At 30.6% G+C, this 20,800-nt stretch overlaps 3 protein-coding genes and 1 long non-coding RNA gene across 6 annotated transcripts in view; 3 read left to right on the top strand and 1 right to left on the bottom strand.

The window, feature by feature from the left end:
- LOC149030978 (uncharacterized) overlaps positions 1 to 20,800 on the top strand; it is a 99,407-nt gene that overhangs the window by 54,579 nt on the left and 24,028 nt on the right. The window lies entirely within an intron of this gene.
- Positions 7,154 to 7,807, top strand: LOC149030979 (cx9C motif-containing protein 4). Its single transcript, XM_089177273.1, has 3 exons — positions 7,154 to 7,338; positions 7,416 to 7,552; positions 7,637 to 7,807. Exons 1-3 carry the CDS (start codon positions 7,281 to 7,283, stop codon positions 7,652 to 7,654), a joined length of 213 nt encoding a protein of 70 aa, XP_089033399.1. The 5' UTR covers positions 7,154 to 7,280; the 3' UTR covers positions 7,655 to 7,807.
- On the top strand, positions 7,994 to 11,495 carry LOC107071964 (Phosphatidylinositol glycan anchor biosynthesis class M). Its single transcript, XM_015331470.2, is given in 2 exon segments — positions 7,994 to 8,583; positions 8,586 to 11,495. Coding segments are annotated over 2 exon segments (1,149 nt in total). The 5' UTR covers positions 7,994 to 8,120; the 3' UTR covers positions 9,272 to 11,495.
- LOC107071963 (irregular chiasm C-roughest protein) overlaps positions 9,846 to 20,800 on the bottom strand; it is a 162,321-nt gene continuing 151,366 nt past the window's right edge. For both annotated transcript variants that reach the window (XM_015331469.2, XM_015331468.2), the window contains exon 13: positions 9,846 to 20,595. In XM_015331469.2, coding sequence (XP_015186955.1) covers positions 20,497 to 20,595 — 99 coding nt within the window. In that variant the 3' untranslated portion in view covers positions 9,846 to 20,496. The remainder of the gene's footprint in view (positions 20,596 to 20,800) is intronic.

Genomic DNA, 20,800 nt, shown 5'->3' on the forward strand with positions numbered 1-20,800 from the left:
GTTCCAGCAGGATCGAAACAAAAAAGTCGTTCGGATTTTCCGTTACACGCTCCCGTCGCTCCGGAAAATTGAACTTTTAGAATCCGCGTGGATAATTCTTTCCGTTCCTCTCTCTCATTCCCCCTTCCATTTTTCCCTTTCCCTGTCCCACTCTCTCCCTCTTTCATCACACATACATTCTGTCGTTGCTACTCTTTTTTCCAACGCCAGGATTTCGAAATTCAACATTGGCTATAAAAATCCGAGTAATATTGGTTCTGTCGCTCCTTTTTAATCGCCGAATATTACCTCTTTCCATTTCTCTCTCTCTCTCTCTTTTTCTCTCTCTTTCTACACATACATACACATACACACACACACACAAAACTATATATATAAATGTAGTATATATAGACTCTATGTATAGATGTGCATATATTGTGTCTATATATGTATATCGGAACGGTAACCGGGGCTGCTTCGTCGGCAACTGAAAATATCGTTTGTGCCGATTTTGAGCAGAGTCATCGTCGTGGTTGATTTTTTGAATGAATAAAATAGAAGAACGCGCCATTTGCTTGGACGTTTCATTCGAAAGTTATCGAAAAGGTTTCATACGAACGACCCAATCGAAGTTGACCGTTCGAAACATTTTATATTTTCTTAATACTTTTAAATTCGTATCGATACGAAATAGAGAGAAAAATTAAAGAAATTAAATAAAAAAAAAACAAAAAAATAATTGTGTGTGTGTGTGTGTGTGTATATATATATATATGTGTGCGGGTAGTACACATGTTTGGAATGTAATTTTCTTAAATTATTCTTCTTGTTTCAGTTTATCTTCGTACTAATAGATTATATTTATTTCTTTTTTCTTTTGTTGATGCGAAACTTTCTAGACGACAGATAAAATTTAATGAATCCACAGCCGATCGACAGTTGAAAATAATTACGGAAGGTTTTACTGTTCGATTTACTTTAAATGATTGTTAATTAACTGAGAAGAATTGTGTTTTGTTGTTTGAAAGCACGGAATATATATTTGGAGCACCGTCTTCTTCGAAATTCACCTTCAGACTGGCATGTTATCTTCTATGAAAGTTCTTTTATTGAATGTTATTTATATGACTTTTAAAATATTATTTTCATTCTACATATACATGTAGTCTTCGGAAAGCCATTTAAGCAACAATCAATAAAAGAATTTTCACAGAGGATAACGAGTCAGGCTAACGGAGAATTTCAAAGAGAAAAGTACGTTGAACTGAAACTCGGTATTAATAAACTACAATACAATATACATTTTCTTTCATTAATTATCAATCATTTAGTGTATATAGTAGATTCTCTAATGTAGTTTACTAATATTTGTAATTATTTAAAATAAAATTAGTTTGTTATATTAACACTATTTTTAATAACGAACACTTCTTATATACATACATTTAAACATTCTTATATATGTATATATTTATTCTATTTTCGTATTTGCTTAATTTATTTGTTACAGATAATGCTTTTAATTTAAACTTCTTAAAATATGTAATTACAGTATATTAATGTATTTAGTTATAAATTTTCTTGATCTTAAACACACTATTTAATAGTTCTCAAGCAAAAATCTAATAAGCATAATCTTACATAATAATACAGTCTCCCAACACATTCTCACTCCAAATATATAAATCCCTTCTCATGCTTCCATAAACAAATTTCGCCATAACTATTGATTGATGCATCTCATACATACCCTCACACACAACTAGCTAAGTTAGAATCTTCCATACTTTATTTGACTATCGATCGACCGATCACACATACACATACACATACACATACACAACTAAAAAAAAATATGAAAAGTAAAAATATAAAGTAAATATGCTCAGTCTTCTCAATCGGAATCGAAAATGTTACCGTTTTTTCGTATGCATTTTGGAGGAGGAAAATGTTGTTGCATTTACCTAAAGCTTCTTGCTACAACTAATAAGAAAGAGAAAGAGAGGGAGAGAGAGAGACACAGAGAATAAAGATAATAATGATAAATATACTATATCATTTTAAGGATCTTGAAAAGAGTACGTAACTTTATAATGAGTTTACTTGGATTTTTGATCTCTTTATAGAGGCGAAAAAAAGTCTTTAAATGAAAATATAGCGTATCAAGGACGGTGTGCTTCACGTTTGCCTTAAAGGAAATTCTCGTAGATATTAGACATTGTTTGGTGGCGTCTATCGAACATTTCAATGCAAGCCAACGCTTCTTTGCTTACGAAACAAACACTAGCGATTTAAAGATCCTTCGAAAGACTAAATAGAGTCAGTAGGGATACAGATTCCATCCGGCCATGCTTTTTTCCTTTTTCTTCTCTCTCTCTCTCTCTCTCTCTTTCTTAAACTTTCTTCCTCTTTCTTTTCTCCCATCCCCATGCTCCCCCTTCTCTACACCCTAGGGTCTCTCCTAAACCTCGACCAACCCTCTACGTCTCCTCGTAATCCTCTGTTTTTCTTACCATCGAGAAGCTAAGATTTTTCTCGTTAATTGGTTCTCCGTGCTTTTCCTTTTATAATAACGATCGCATCAATGTTAATTATCAGATAAGTGGTAAAGAGAAAGGAAAAAGATTATCAAGAAGTAAATTGTTCTTTCTATTTCACTTCTTTTCTTTTTGTTTTCCTATTTTTTTTACTCTTTTTCCTAACTACTTTGACGATTACTTCTTGGAAAATACCTAAAAAAGAAGTGGTTACCTTTAAATGAACGTCGGACTTTTTTAAACCAGCTAAAATATTTGCTGTCCCTTTTTCTTCCCTTTCTCTCTCTTTCTTTCTTTATTTTATGTCCCAACTCCTTGACTGAATTTTCTTAGATTTACGTTAATAAATCATTGACAACCTTCAATTTTAGTCCAAGATAAATGTAACTTACTCGACATCCAATGCGTTGAGCACCAATGTAAGCAAAGAGACGAATAACTGTTTAATTAGACTTTCACAGTCGTCGTCGTCGTCGTCGTCGTCGTCGTCGTCATCATCTTTCTGTTTCTAAACTCACCTCTACCTGGTAATTAGGCTTGCGGCTCGCCGTGAGAAGCGTGGTTAAATAATTGAATCTTCCGTGTCTGCATGTGGCTTAAGGGTACCGTTAGGTCTTCCCTCCCGACTACCAAAATTCATAATGCATCGTCGTTCATCGAACGACTTACAACGCTTTCCGTTAAGTAGTACGTCGATTCGATAGAAGAAAATCCAATTATTATTACCTGTATTTCGACGATTTCGAAAATGAACTTTCGATCGAATCATCATCAATCAAATGGTAGAAATTACTTATTTATTATAATTTACATTGGAAAATATAGAAAATTGTTATTGAATTCGATAATTATGGGAACAGAAAAAAGAAAATGAAAAAAAATACAAATCAAAGAGAAAATTTTCAATATAATATGATCATTATTTTTATTTTTGATTGCATTTGTTCATGCATGTTATGTCAATCAGTTAATGCGAATCACCGTAAATATTTAACCATGACAAATCGTAATCTCTCTCTCTCTCTCTCTCTCGCTCAATCTAGAAGCAATTAATTTGTTAATAGCTTTACAAACTTACAACGTACACACAATAATTGTTTAACACTCTTATTGAAATATCGCGTCCCTTATCAACGAAATCGATATGCGGGTTTATTAACAAGCGATGCGATTTATCTCTTATTTCTAGCGTCACCAGTACAAAAATGGCTGCTTTGACATTTCTACATTGAATATTATTCATCGAATCGATAAACAGAATTCTTCGATTTCGCGGTTATTATTCTAGAATACGAAATGTCGTTGGAGTAGCGATTTGATTTTATATTAATTATGATGCTTTTAAACATATAATATATCTTAGTTCGTGTATTTATTTAATCTCATACGATGCGAGATCGTTTTAAAAATCCTACCTCTTGAATAATTTGCCTATTTCGTTTATATATATAAGTATGGAGAATTGCGTTAATCCAAAAATTGTTTCGTTCCTCTCTTTTGCATTTCTTTTATTTTAAATAAAACCTTTCCTTTTAAAGCTAGAGAAACTTCTATCAAATTAACAAGGAAAAAAAGAAAACATTACGTCAAAAGATCGTTGAGATATTCACGTTGACGAGTGGTTGCTTATACAAAGGTGCATTTTGACGAATTTATATACTAATTTCGTGTGTCCGTCGAGTTTAGGATTAACTTTTCGTTCTAGTTAGTGATCGTTGCAACGGTTCTCTTTTCTCTTTCTCTCTCCCTTTCTCTGCCCCTTTATGTTTTCTCTTACCACGAAACAAAGTCTAGAAACATTTCGTTCGTAACGTAGCTGGACTGTCGTAAACACTGTGTTTTATTTCATAACGAGTCGTTAACGATGATTACATATAAAATATCTTCAAAAACATGATACACAATTTTTTTTTTAATATAAAAATATAATTTGTGTATTAAATATATTCAAGTTTCAAATAAATCTTACACACAAAAGATTTTGGTTTTTCTTATTATTTGCGAAAAATAATAACTTTATATGGTGTTAAAAGAAAATACAAAAAGAAAATGACAATATATCATATTGCACTAAGAATTTTTATAATTTGAGACTTGCCGATTCTCGCCAACCGAACGGAACTTTCTATCGAACTTGCCAGACTAACTTTTTAATCCGCTTCTACTCCAAACGATCGTTCCACCGTGAGAGATAGCTAAACGCAATTATTCTTCGTCTGCTCGATCAATAACCACCTGTTAATAATAATTTGTTAGAGAGCTTGGCAGCTGATCGAGAATTCGCTTGCGGACATTAACCGCGAATTTAATTGAAGGGATAATGATATTAATACAAAGCTAAACTTTCTCTTTCTACTATTTTTAATAAGTCATCTCTTTTTTTTTTGTTCTTTTCAATTTTATTTCAATACAATATCGATCACAGAAAATGTTAAAGCAGACAAGAATGAACGTTGTTAAATCGTGCGATAATATTTATATTAAATTATAAACATCATATTTGTCTAAACCTATAAATACTATTTTTATTTTATTTCATATCAATTAAAATTGAAGAAAAGGGTGTGTCCTTTATCATTGTTGATATATCCTAGTCATTCTTTAAGAACGAAATCCACTATTCTTAGAGAAGAAGAAGGAAGAGGAGGAAAAAGAAAAAGAAGATGAGGAAGCTTTTCTCGTCCAGAAAGCTCGCACAACGTGTGAGCCTTACCTGAAAGTTTTATTGTTACTTGAAAACATCTTGCTGCTCCCCCAAGTATATAATTCCATTGTAGAACAATATGAAGGAAGAGGAAAAAGAAGAATGTTCAACGTACATCACCAAAAACCTAAAAAAGAAAGCAATAAAAAATACAAAGAGCCTAACGTTTCTAACTGCTCTGTGTTATTTCACCTGTAATTGTTACGTTGAAAACAAGCAAACATGGAAAGAAAAATGATGATAATAGTAGCAACAATATTACTGTTGGTTGCAAATAGAGTGAATTAGTAAATGAACGAATGTAGTGGGCTAAATTAGCTACTAATCAGAAAATCGAAGTAGTATTTACAAAAGCATGTTAGTAAAAACTTGTGTACTTGATAAGAAAACTAAGTAAGTAGGACAAAGTAAAATAAGTTATTCCGATTTTACCCGTCTGATTTCATGAATAAAACTTTAACATAGATGTATTTACATGTCTGAATTAAATCTTATTTTAGATAAGTGTAGGACTACGTATCAATGTTCCTCTTCAATGAAAAATGATTATCTAAAGGAATATATTCAATTAAATAGATAATAAAAATTTAATACTTCGTTTTGTCTTTCCTTTTTTATCTTTTTAATTTTTTACTTTCGATAAATCTGTGCTCTCATGCTTTGGGAAGCATATAAACGACGTGATTGCGTAAACAGGAGAAAAAAATAAATAACACATAACATATATATCCTCAGTAAAATCCAATGTTCGTACAGTCTGAAACGATCATACAAATTTATTTGCGCGAAGAAGCACGAAAGAACACGCATTCGACCCTCTCCTCGTCTCGATAGGGTTCGACTATAAAGGGAACAATTGGGGGTGAGCTTAAGGCGATTTACTATTCCAGTAAGTTTATAGTATAGGTCATCGATGTGTATGCGTATGTGTAAGTTTATGCGCGTATATGTTCATGCATGCGTGTGTAACAACCTAAAGTGTGAATTTGTTCGTATACGTAGTTTTAATAAAACTGACAAAGAAAATAAATGAAATAAAAAAAAAATAAAAAAAATAAAATAAAATAATAAAAGAAAAAGTGGTAAGGGTAAACTATCGATCCCACGAATTGTGTTTCGTATATAAAATGATTTACGATTAATATTCTTTCCTAAACAAACTTTTCCCTTTTGACTTCCTTCACCCTATTTCGATTCTATACAGTACATAAAAGACCGACATTTCATAATTATTTGTTATCGTCAAAAATCATTCTTTAACATGATCGAATATTGATTATTAATGATCAATGAAATTTAAGCTTAAGTTGTGTCGTATTCTTATTTTATTGTTCATTTCTCTTTCATTGTCACTCTCTCTCTCTCTCTCTCTCTCTCTCTCTCTCTCTCTCTCTCTCTCTCTCTTTCTCGTATACCTTCTGAAGAAAAACTTTATCTTAATAGTTTTAAAGACGAATCCGATATTACCGACGAATTTTTAGAAACAGATAGCAGTGACAGCAATTGGTAGAAATGACAACTACAAATGCTAAACTATCTTGAAAAGATTACTGTATAAACACTATTATGAAATTTAACTCTTCTTGAATAATTTTTATATGTACATAGATGTGTATATGTAAATAACAAGTTGTTAACTTCACGTGTCCAGATTATCAATACTATGAATAGGAACTATGTTTACGTTAATGTTTTCTGCGTTAGAAAATCAAAATCAATACAATATCATATTAAAATAATATTATATACACACAATTATGGTAAAATTATTATTATAAATAGTTATTTCATATTAAGCTACTTTCTTCCTAATTATTTTTGTATTGATCTTACAAATGATTATGTAACAATTGTATCAACAGACAGTAGCGACATTATCATACTTCTTATCGACCGAGCATACGGCTAAAATTTTTTATGCTCCGTTATTATGGCTATCCTGTCTGAGAAATATTCTAACCTTATCTTAACCATGTCGATACTTTTGGAATAATACCAGTTGAATTAAAAAACGAATAATAAGTAAAAACATAAATTTAAAAAATCTATATTTCTGAATGACGACGACTGATCCGTGTAAAATTCTTGCATGTAAACTGCAAAAGTGTCTAAAAGGTTTGTGTCCTTAATATTAAGTAAAATTAGTAAAATGTAAAGAGCAAGTTATAATATATAATTTATGTTTATTTTAGAAAACGTATATCAAACTTCTCGTTGCGAAAGTATTTTAGAGGATATACGACAATGTTGCATCAAGTATGCTGCAAATTCCATTGTATGTGATGGAGTAGATACATCTAAACCATATGAACATAATACTGTTGATTATGTAAGTACTTTATCATAGAGATTTAATTTAAATGATGATTATTTAATCTATAAATTTATAAACCCTTTTTTTAAACAATTTCAGAAGAAAGTTATTAGATAAAATATGAAACGTAAAATAAATATTTTTCATCGGTATCCATTTCCTTTTATTTGTGGAGGAACTATATTATCATTATCGATTTTATATGGTAGGCTTTTTTATGATATGTTCAGATCTTATTCAAAGGAGGAAATTGCTGTGTATGAATTAAAACAACAAGAGCTAAAAGAGCGTGTTAGACTTATGAAGTCAAAAGCAGAATAAAATGGAAGCTGTAAAAAGTGCAAAAGATAGACTTAAAAAATATCCTTTATTAATAGCACAATGCGAAGAGACTGCAAAACAGTATGCTATGTGTGTATTAGAAAAAAAGACACTTCGTAAAGACGATTGTAATGCAGAGTTTGTTCGTTTTAAAGCATGCCTTGTAAAAGCTGCTGCAAGTAAAAATACAAGATTATAAAAAGTGAATAATAATTGAAAACTTGTATTTCTGATTTGTGATTTATTTTAATTTTAATCTAAAATGGAATTTTCATTTTTTAAAAAATATTGCATAATTGCATTTTTTCTTAGAGTAATATTAGTGGTGTATGCAAACTTTCATGATATTTATTTCAATGTGCCATATACAGACATCGATTACAAAGTATTCACAGATGCTGCAAGGCACGTAACAGAAGGTGATACACCTTTTAAACGTCATACCTATCGATATACGCCACTGTTAGCTTTTATTTTGATTCCAAATATCTATTTGCACAAAGATTTTGGTAAAATCATGTTTTCTCTAGTAGACATTGTAGTGGCAGTGTTAATAAGAAGAATACTTACCCGACAAAAATGGAATAACAAGGTAGTAACTGTTAGTGTATTTCTTTGGTTGTATAATCCGCTTACTATAGTGATTTCTACCAGAGGTAATGCTGATTCCTTAGCAGTATTACCAGTTATTTTAACACTAGATTTTTTACAAACAGATCAATTTTTTTAGCCGGATTGATTTACGGATTTTCTGTACATTTCAGATTATATCCAATAATATTCAGCCTGGCTATGTTTCTATCTATTAATAAATATCATCGTTTTATACCAAGTTTAAATCAATTGAAATTTGTCAGTGGATGTGCTCTTTCTTTCCTTGCATTAACTGGATTTTTTTATAAACTTTATGGCTATGAATTTCTATATGAAAGTTTTATCTATCATTTGATAAGAAAAGATTCCAAGCACAATTTTTCAGTTTATTTCTACATGTCCTATTTATCATCTGAAATCGAAATGAATACTATCCACAAGATATTTATATTATTACCACAAATAATGTTGTTATTATCATTATCATACAAGTACTCGAATAAATCTAATTTACCGTTTGCGTTATTCACTCAGGCTATGGTAATTGTAATTTACAATTCGGTGATGACGTCTCAATATTTCTTCTGGTTTTTATCCCTTTTACCACTTTGCTTACCAAATATTAAAATCAACAACTGTAGATCTATAATTTTAATTAGTGCCTGGATTTTGAGTCAAGGTCTATGGCTATATTTTGCTTATTTGTTAGAATTTCAAGGATTCAATACGTTTTTGTTTTTATGGATTTCAGGACTTCTATTTTTTACTACAAATGTTAAAATTTTGATGGACCTTATTAAATGTCATAAGGCATCATAAGTATTCTCTAATTGTATCTTATAATGAGTTATTTAGGTTTGTAGATTACCTAATTACCAAATAAATGTATGTATTTTCAATATTCGTATTAAATAAAATTAATAAAAATGAAATTATATATAAAAATATAAAAATGTTTATCCTTTTTTTAAATAAATAAGATTTAAATAATATTTTCGTCATTCCTGTAAATCCATTGTATTTTGTATATTTCTATAATAATTTCAAAGACACAATGATTTGTCACGTTTCTCTTATCTCGTTTTATTTTTGCAGGAATACAAAATACTTATTTACAGATAGTCTCGTAAAGTAATAGTGATAGATTCTTAAAAGGAATGTAGATATAGTAATGATACAATAATAGTAAATCTTACTGTGTAAATCTAGAGTAACTGTCAGCAAGAACATTTCTTGGATCATTTTCAGCAATATTTATTTTCTTCGCTTATGTAATCTAAGCTTGCTAATTAACGTGACGTCGATATCATCGGGTTAGTCCGCGTTTTTTAAATTCATCTCAATCCAATCTCAGGTGTTTTTTTAAGTTTTGTTATATATATATATATATATATATATATATATATATATATATAATTTAGATGAATCGAATGAATCTATGATGTATTCATCAAAACGCGGATTTGAAATCGTTCAGACGATTTAAACCCAAATCACAGTACGCCAAGAAACAAATAGTAGACATTTTTATATCTACATGTCACCATGGCAGATGATAAAGTGCAACATATAAAAATAGCATTTTCTTTCATTGCTTTTGTTACAACTTACTGAACAATGTGTGCTATGTGAAATAATCTATTTTATTCTTTTTTCATTCCCTCAATAGAATAATTGGTACTTGATTTTTATTTAAAGCATTTGTCGCTTTAAATAAAAATCGGACGAATAACGATAAAGTAGAAGTTTCTAGCCCTTTTTTTCTTTTCCTTCCTTTTTTTCTTTTTTTTACCTACTAAAAATGAATTTCGGTCTACATACATTTATTGGCTGCTAATATTATCGACGTTATGTAATTATGTATGTATGTATGTATGTAAGTATGTATGTAAGTATGTATGTAAGTATGTATGTATGTATGTATGTATGCATGTAAATGGTAAATGTGTACGCAAGAGTTCAGATTTTGTCGATAAAATAATTTTCGATGTTACAGTTGATCTCAGAAAAATTCTTTCATCGAGAAACATAGAAACGCATTGTATTTCGAGGTACGAGAATAATAAATGAAAAATATGAGACATCGCAGCATTTGTGGCGTTGATCGAGTAGAAACGTTTGATTCTAAAAGCCTGCGAGGATATTCAGAAAAATATCTTTTACAAAGTGTATACACATATATAAGAAGAAGAGTGCAAGAAGAGTCTCGAATAATGATCCTACCCTCGTGCATTATTTATATTCCTTTCATATATTTCTGAAAACGATGCAACAATCGATGCGTTCGGCGTATTTCGTTCTATTTTTTTTTTTATTCGAATCATATTTTTTTTCTTTTTTTTTGTAAATCTTTTTTTCTCTTATTTTCATTTCTTTTTTTCTTACAAAATGTCCTTCGAGACAGAGTTTGCAAGTTTCTTCGATCGATTGTTATTTCACGTCGATGAATAAAAAAATTAAAAAAGAAAAAAAATCGTGATGTATTGTAAGAGGGGAAAAAATAAAGGAAATAATAAAAAAAACCGAAAAAGAACGGTTTAAAAAATCTTAACAAATATTTTTACGTTTAAAATCAGGGAAACATCGTACATATACCACAAAGAGCTACTATATATGGCAGATGTTTAATAAAATATAACAGTAGCGATATACATTGCACCCTATGAGAAAGTATAAAATAAACGGCACCTGTGCCTGCATAACGGATAAGCACATAAATCGGTTGAACTATAAATAATCGTTGACATTAATCACATAGTAATAATTATAATATCTCGATATACAGTAAGACTTTGAAAAAATATACATCATAATAACGACGCGTACACGAATTACGCTCTTATTTTTTCTATTTTTTTAATCATCCCTTCAAAGATACATACGCGATCGAATTTTATAACAAATGTCTATCGTATAACTTAATTAAAATTATAATAGATATACTACATATAATATATAAGATTTAAAAATGTATATAATAATAATAATAATAATAATAATAATAATAATAATAATAATAATAATAATAATAATAATAATAAAACTAGTAATAATAAAAAGAAATATTAAAGCACTCGATTCACACAAATCTTCTTGCGCTATGACGTACACAACGCGGCGTAAACTCAAGAAATGTACACAACGTAAAATAAAAATTCTCTTTGGTCTCTTTTTTCTTTTCTTTTCTTTTCTTTTCTTTTCTTTTCTTTTCTTTTCTTTTCTTTTTTTATACAAGTGCTAACAAAAAGAAAAAAAAGAAACACACATCACTCTTATTATTGCCATCCTTTTATTATTTAATAGTCTAATTATTTGACTTCTCTCCTCTTCCTCCTCTTTTCTAAATAAAATGCAGAGCTCGATGTTGTACAACGATTTAAAATCATGCCATTTGTTCCCTGCGTAGAGACGATAAAATAAAACAAATAAACAAAATATTAAATTAATATCCAAAGAAATCGTGAAACGAAAAGAACGAAAAGAATGTATATATACGGTAAATAGTCTTTGTACTTGTATTCTCTCATAGTATATAATCTTTTTTGTTCTTGTGTACAATGTGCAATAATGAATACTACTATCTCGACGTACATTAGACCGAAGAAGACGAATAAACGAAACGATAAATTCGTGATGGACGTTAGCGATACTCGGATAAAGAGTTGGCACACTGTCATATAGAAGTAGATCAATGAATTTGTGTTGTATAAACTGTCAAGCTATCATTCTCTCTTTTTCTCTTTTTCTCTTTTTCTCTTTTTCATTCTTAAACACTTGTTTTTTCATTTTATCAATTACATTCATATTCTTGCATATTTTCTCTCTCTCTCTCACACACACATACACACAACACGCATTCTCATTTGTTCTCATCCTTGTCATTTATTGATTTTATCTATTTTCTCCCCTTTTTCTTTTATTTTTTTTTATCAAACGAAAGATCTTGTGTGAATGATGCATGTGATCCTTGCTAGCATCGCATATGCCGGACTTTTATTCTACAGGTACATCTGAGGAATTCGGAATTGAATTATTTAACTTAAATCGAGAATGAAATAAAACAATTGGCTCGTTATATTTTTCGATTGCTCGAATCTCGGTTTATCAGTCAGTACGATGAGAAAAATCATAGAGAAAATAATACAAAGAATCTTTTTTTTTCACATATCATACTCTCGATAAGTATAAAATCGTAACGACCGTTCGTAACAAATACTCATAGTTCTTATTAAAATGTGATATTTCGAAAAAAAAGAGTTCATATGATTCGTCAGGTAGCATATTTACAGCGCATAACGAAAAGAAATTTCATTTAATGTGGGTTCGTCAAAATGTGACGCGTCTTATTTCAACCCCCGTTATCCAACCCTTTCCCTCTTTCTTTGTTCAATTTTTCGTTTAACAACGAAATGTACATTATTTTTTCTTTTTCTATTTTTGACGCATAAAATTTCTGATCTATCAACGAGAGATGTTAATTGATAAACATTATTATCAATAGGAAAAACTATCGAGAAAAGTTTGATGAACAATCATCAATTCGTTATTCGGCGAATTAAAATCCACCTTTCGATCGATTCGAAAGAATTTCTGTAGGATAACATTTACAACGTTTACCAACCATTTCGGTTGATAAACTATTTACAAGGAAAATTTGTCAATTAGTTTGACGAATGAGGAATAAATCCTTGAAAAAAGTGGAAGGAACTAATCCTTTTTAATTCTTCGTGCTAATTTTTATCTCTAATTTCTATTTTTTTTTCTTATCTTTTCTTTTATTAACGACTTTTGTTCAACGAGGACTATTTGATATTTATTTCTCTCGAAGCAAAAGCCTATTCGAATGTGTATCCTTTTTTTCGTGACGAGTCACGATGGTCGATAGATTTACTAATTAATAATAATTGTAAGTATAGGATTTGCGGTACAAAGAATCTTTGTTTTACAGTGTAAGTTACGACTTATTTACTATTGTGCAGATAGTTCCTATCTTTTCGTAGTGTCCTTTTTTATTATATTTCTTCTTTTTTTTTGCTCGTACATCGCACGATATCAAATGTATCCAACGAGAATGACAAAGTTTTCGTGATACAGTTGTTATCGTGCACAGGGGAAACAGTCTTTTATGTTTTAAGAAATGTTTTTTTTTTCAATGATGCGTGCTGTGTGTCGAACAATTCTTATGTACGCTGCTTCATTTTATTTTGACTACTTTTTGCGATTGGATAAGGCAAAGATCGTGCGACGAATTGTAGACATATTTTACGTGAAATTAAATATAAGAGAAAGAAAAAAAATTCGAAATGAAACTAAACAATAAAATATGAAAAGATAAACGTTTGAAGTAGAAAATGAAGATTATTATTTTTTTCTCGGAATGGACGATCGTCGTCCTCATATGTAAATTTTATATTTTCTATGCTTAAATAATTATCGATCAATTTGAATGAGTCATATATATATATATATATATACATAGAAAGATAGAATCGAAAAAAGATTGTTCATTTTGCTTTGATAACAAGAAGATAAATGACAGGACATTTGCATAAGATTAGCAATTTATCTATTTGGGTATCTATCTATCTATCGATCGATCAAGAATCCTCGGTCGTCCCTCTCTTTTTCTCTCTCAATATTTTTTTTTCTTTATTTTGCTTTCTTTTTTTAAGTTTTTGTCAATTCGTTACGATCGCTTCGACGATCAATCTTTCGTTTTTTTTTCTTTCGTACATACACGTTCGTTCGTTCTTTCGTTCATTCGTTTTTCGTTCGTACGCTCATTCGATCATTCCCAATCTCGTAAAATCATGTACATACTTTTCCTATGCACTCTGCGAAAAAGCTTAACATCGAGAAAAATATGGGGGTATATATTATCTTCTATGTCGATTCAGTCGAATTCGAAATAGATTATATTCGAGTATCAATGCGACATTACACGCAATACGTTTCACAATAATACGCAAAAGAGTGCTTGAGTTTCTCTAAGAAGTCACTTTTCGTTTCACGAGTATAGGCGACACGGTCATTTTCGTTAAACGATTTTTAGAGAAGAAAAAAGCTACAAAAACATTTATTTATAAAAAGAAAAAAAAGAACAAAAACATTTCATTCATTTTATTTTTTCTTATATGTATAAATGTGTATATTTTTTTTTTATAATTATAATTATGTACAAAACGAACGTGTTAATGTTTCTCGTCGTAAGAGAATTATTTCGAAATTACACAACAAGAAAATCACATAAGGAAGATGACCGAGTCGGCAGATAAACTTTGCGAAACATTAGTTAATAGGCCATAATAATTCCTAGTTGTAAAGTATGAAAAGTATCAACAAATTTGAAAAACTTCTTCATTTGCGTAAATAGGCTCCCTCTTTTTTTTGTTTTAATTATCAATTATCCATTTCTATCTCCTTTTTCTTTCTTTGCGAACCTTAATTAGTCGTTAAATTTTTCTAGGAGTTTTGCCTTTTACAACAACATAAATCGGCCTGCGCAAAGTTTTCTTTTTATACATTATCGTTCCCTTTTTCGGTTCTGCCAATACAAATTTCAACAATTTTATCTAAAAAATTAATATTACTAGAGATAATTGATCTTGTTAAAAATCTGTTACTAATAAACAAACGAGATCAAATGATTTGACGTTCAGAAGGAAACTTTGCGAAAGCCTTTCTTTCTTTTTATCCTCCCTCTTTCCTTCTCCTTTTCTCTCTTCCTCTCTTTTTGTTCTTCTTCTTTGACTAAAGGCGAAGAAATTGATATATAATTTAATTAATAATTGACAGATAACCAATTAATACGTATCGGAGTGGTAAACGTGGCAAGAAGGCGTAAACTTCTATGATTCAAACGACATAAACTTTTCTAATTTTAACATCGCCACGTACCACCCACTTTACATTGATTGTTAATTACTTATCGCAGTATACTTTGTTAACCTATGGTATTCCATCTCTTTTTTTTATTTTTATTTCGTCTCTCTTGTTCTTTTAATTACGATAGAAATGGCATGTGGCTATGTATATATTTATATTCATACTTATATTTATATTTATATTTGTATTTATACTTATACTTATATTTATATTTATATATTTATATTTATATTTATATGTATATTTATATTTATATTTATATTTATATTTATATGTATATATGTATACGTAAATTTTTCTCCTATGCACACACGTACTTGCATCTTTATTCACACACTTATTCACAGTAGATGCATTCGCAAATTTTTCGCACGAATAAAAGAAAAAAGAAAAATAATAAAACTACTCATAATCAGACACACAAAAGAACACTCGTATCTTCTTACATTCTCTTGTATATCTTCTTCTATTCGTTTTAATACATTTAAGATGAATAAGTCTCTCTTCCATAGTATGTGCGTGTGTCTGTATGTTGTTCGATTTTTTTTCATATATATATAATATATATAGAAATTTCATTTAAGCAACTTACATACGGAGTGCATTATTAATTACAGGTTCGATAATTAGATTGGGAATTAAAATTTCGTTATGTTATTACCATTATTATTATTATTATTTATTTATTTATTTATTTATTTATTTATTTATTTATTAATTAAAGAAAAAAGGGGAGAAAAAAGAAAAACACAATAACAAATCCGTCACTTTTATCGATAGCATTGTAATCATAAAACACTCCATGTACATAATTATGTTTAACAGAAGCACGGAACGCGCGCGCGCACGCGTACGCTCGTCAAATCTCTCCGATTATCTCATTTTAAAAAAGAGAAGAAAGGACAGAATTAGTAAGAGAAAGAGAGAGAGAGAGAGAGACAGAGGAAGATATAATAAAGGCAGAAGAATCAAATAAAAAGAAAAGGAAATAACGAGCGACCGTAAACGCAATCGCGTACGCGCTTATTATGATAAAGATTTATTCGAAATCTTAAGTAGTTAACAGTAACATCGGGGTATGAAAAATGTACAGAATGATTTCGTTAGATTTACAATAGACGCTCGACGTTTATCAATCGCCAGACGAATCTAGTTAATTTAAGAAACGATTCGTCCTCATTAATATTTATCTGTCCTTTTGTTTTATACGTATATTAATATATATACATATATTTTTATCTAGATGTCGTACAAGGAATATACAGTATATGTATATATAATGTATACATACATAGATACTTGAAAAATTGAATGCACTTGGCATCGAAGATGCGTGAATATAATAATGAATGAATCTAAATTTTTGTTTCTCCCTAGCTGAAAATGTACGCGATTGTATTAAACGTCAGCGATTTATGTAATTAGTATATATGTATGTACGTATGTATGTATGTAAGAGCGAGATATGCACATAGTGATTTCACAGTTATAAAACTAACTAAAAATCTTACCGAGATACGCCGAGTGACGTCACGTTTTATTTACACAAAAGTATATTACATGCTTATTTTTGTTAGAATAATACGTAAATATGTATATATATATATTCATATATTCATATATTTATATATAAACATATTTATTCGACGATAGTGCGAACGTATCCGATGATTATAATCATACATCGATAATATATCTCGAAAAAGAGTAAAAAGAAGAAAAAAAGAAGAAAATATTAACAAGAGACAAAAAAATGCACAACAGTGTAAACAATCACACGTTGAGTATTCGTGTTTTTCAACGATAATTCCGTCGATGTTCGAAGCTAAAGAACAACGGTATGATTCCTAGAGCGCAGCCTTTTCTCGAATCAACGATTTTTTTTTTTAAATAATTGATAGACTACCCTGTTTCGTTATCGCTTTATTTATTTCAACAACTTTCGTCAACGGATATATCGTTTGCTACGCTTTAAGGATCAGCCTTTTACTACGTAGATCATCGACGAGGAACGATGACACCCCTCTCCCCCCACCCATTCACCTGTCACATAAACATTTTTTTTCAAATTTTTTTATATCCATTCGAAATTTCTTTTTTGATCGTTTTTATTTTATTTTTATTAATCTATCCTCGCCGACGAGTTACGAATTTGCAATCGCTTCAACGTAGATTAAAAGATATCCAAACGTCGAGAAACCCAAGGAACGAGCTCGGAAATTCCAATTAAAAATTGTTGATTTTTTAATATTTTGGATTGTTTTTTTTTTATTTAAAAAGCGTCAATTTTCTATCGTCATTTGTAATTTTATCTCCCTATTATCATTATTTACTATTATTATTATTTTATTATATTACTATTATTATTATTTTATTATTATAATTATAATTATAATTATTATCAATAATATTAATATTATTTTATATCATTTATATTTTGTATTACTATCGTTATTGTTATCTTCCTTAATCTCCAGGAATATATTTACAAAAAGCCATTCGCCGATTACGAACGTGCTTATTTTTAAACAGAGTTTCGACCCCCCATTATACGTTTTATGTTTTCTTTTCTTTTTTCTTTTTTTTTTTTTTTAGCGCCATAGAAGAAACCTAAATAGGCCCTAGGTTTTGTATCGACAAAGGATGCATATTATTTATATATATATATCTATGTATAATATCATAATTATACGTCTAACCAGTTTGTGCTATCTAATTATACAGACGCGACCCGTATTTTGAATACTTCGAGGGGGTACGGAAAGAGAGGCCGATATTTTCGACCTTCGCTCCGCTTTTCGTAGATATAGGGGGGGGGGGAGGAAGAGAGAGAACGAAGAAAAAAAGGGCGGGGAAGAGGAGTGTTTTGGTCGATGATTCGGCCATTATTGCAATATCCAAATTCCATGCGAAAACCGATCCTATGTATTGCACTTTTCGTTTATTCCTTTGCTATATGCTGTCTCTCTCTCTTTTTTCCTTTCTCTTTTTGTCTTTCTCTCTCTCTTCTTCCCAACAAAAAAACATCAAAAAGAAAAAAACATAACAAAAAAAAAGCAAACAAAACGTTGGTACGAAGAGGGGAAAGAGGATGGGGGAAAAATAATACAAATCATAAAAAGAACAAACGAAAAAAAAAACAATATAGTTCGACTGATATTAATCCTTTCCCTCGTTTTAGGGGATTCAAAATTCCATTAGTCCGTCGACTATTTAAATCGAAATGGGAGGAAAAGCGCGGCGGCGTCCCGTTGGAATTTTTTTTATTTTTTCATGATTCGGGCGCGAACATTAAATGAAAATTTAATCGGCTTCGAAGGAACGTTCGATTTAGAAAATAACGAAACAGAATAAAAATACTAAACAAAAACCAAAAAATGAATATATATATTTTATATATATGTCTATTTTTAGCAGAGCTTGAATGCACCGAACGACGAAGTATACGGAGTTATATTTTTCTCTTTTTCTCTCTCTCTCTTTTTTGTTTTTTATTCTCTTTTTACTATCTCTGTTTTTTTTTCTTTCTGTTTTTTACGTGTGTACATATTCTTTCATCATGAATCGTGATATTACAAAATGCTCTTTATCCGCTAATTAGTCTTATTCTAAAGAGAGAGAGAGAGAGAGAGAGAGAGAAAGAGCATACGAAATTACGAGATTGTCGTTCCTCGATGTTATCTCGACGTTGTTTATCCACGCTAATTTCGACAAGAATTTCGTCACTTGGAACGAATTCGTTTAAATGCTTAAAGAGGTCAAAAATATGTCAGTAGTGGATTGTCGATACCGAGTGGTCTGTTTTCATCGCATCGAAGAAAATGCAGTGTCTTTTTTACGATATTAATCCGAACCTAACCATCATCGTCCTTTTGCTTACATTACCCACATGTGCTACTTCGAGAATTACCTTCATTTTTCTTCTTCTTCTTGTTATTTCTTTCTTCATTGTCATCGTATTCGAAAAGAAGAACGAAAACACACAGCGTTCGAGTAGAGCATATTAATACGTTCAACGTCAAATAAAACGTTGTTTTTTTTTTTTGTTAAAAATGATCGAGAGAGAATGGAAAAAACGTCCATCGAAATTCTTTCGTTAAATTCGAATCAAGAATTTGACCTTTTTTGAGGCAGATCGAGAAGTATCGATTTTCAACGTGTGTATATGCTATATTATATATATATACGCGTCTATCTGTTTATATATATATATATATATCCGTTTGTACGTTTCGTTCTCTTTATTTTTCGTCAAGGATTTCTTGAAGAAACGACGACGAGGAGTAACGAAGTCCGATGGGATTACAAGTTGAAATCTTGGTTGATCCTAGGGCGACGATCAAACGACGGTAGAGGTACCTCCGCCGTTCGAGGAGGATCCATCCGTCCAGTCCAAGTGTTGCCGATCGAAAAGTTTCCCCTCGAATCCACCTCCTTGATCGAGAACGTAATTCGGATCTCGACAGTTGCTCGACGCGACGATCCTCTCGAAAGCTCCTTTACTTTTACCGTATCCCAAGGTCCCACTTTTCTCTTCTTTTTCTTCTTCTTGATCGACGTACGTCTTTCTTTTCGTCAATAACCTAGTTGCCGTTCGTGGATGATACTCCAAGAGTTCTTCCTGTATTTTCTCCCTTCTCGTTCTACTTTTTTTTTTCCAATCTCTCGGATAAACTGACGCGGAGGAAGTCGATGCCTCGTAGAAATGATGATGTTGGAACGTCGAAGAGTCACCAAGATGACGTTGCTCGACAAGTAATCGATGATCTCTGCTTGCTTTTCTTAACTGCTTTAAAACGAGATCAATGTATCCCAACATCTCACCATTCTCCAACATTCTAACACGTTCTCGTCTTATCTCATTTCTCAAGGATGATCCTATCTTCTTCCTTAAACCTAACTCATGCCTACGACGTTCCAATGAAGAAATTTGACGAAAACAACATTGCTCTTTTTGATCTTCTTGTTCTATTCGATACAAGTATTTCTTCTTCTTCTTCTTCTTCTTCTTCTTCTTCTTCTTCTTCTTCTTCTTCTTCTTCTTCTTCTTCTTCTTCTTCTTCTTCTTCTTCTTCTTCTTCTTGAATACGACGAGAAGTCTCGAAGATGGCACTTCTCGTGCGTCGTCGATGGTTCTAGTTCGGATAGACCCCCTGGCCTCATACGTGCGTTGCTAACGTTCCCACTGCCGAAGTACGCTTTACGGTCGCAACTCCACCGTTTGGTCCTCCGGTTATATAATGCGCTGACAATGGCGCCTGTAAATAAAAAATAAATTTGATGTGTTATAACTAAAATATACATATTTTTATTTCATGGTAATTTTTTACTTTTACACACAATATTTTCATATATTGTTATTTGAAATTCTTACAAACGGTAAGTTTGAAAATAAAATAAAGAAAATGATAAATACTATTGTCATAAATAAATACTCAAGTTATATACAAATTTGATAGATAT

This window comes from Polistes dominula, unplaced genomic scaffold, assembly GCF_049000335.1.
Source record: "Polistes dominula isolate Pdom_NZ unplaced genomic scaffold, Pdom_raw_medaka contig_20, whole genome shotgun sequence".
NCBI classification, from domain to species: Eukaryota; Metazoa; Arthropoda; class Insecta; order Hymenoptera; family Vespidae; genus Polistes; species Polistes dominula.

What these genes read in the sequence shown, in the direction of transcription:
- LOC149030979 (XM_089177273.1), top strand. Translation starts at nt 7,281, where the DNA reads ATGACGACGACTGATCCGTGTAAAATTCTTGCATGTAAACTGCAAAAG. An exon ending in ACTGCAAAAGTGTCTAAAAG is followed by an intron (nt 7,339 to 7,415) that starts GTTTGTGTCCTT and finishes TGTTTATTTTAG; the next exon opens with AAAACGTATATCAAACTTCT.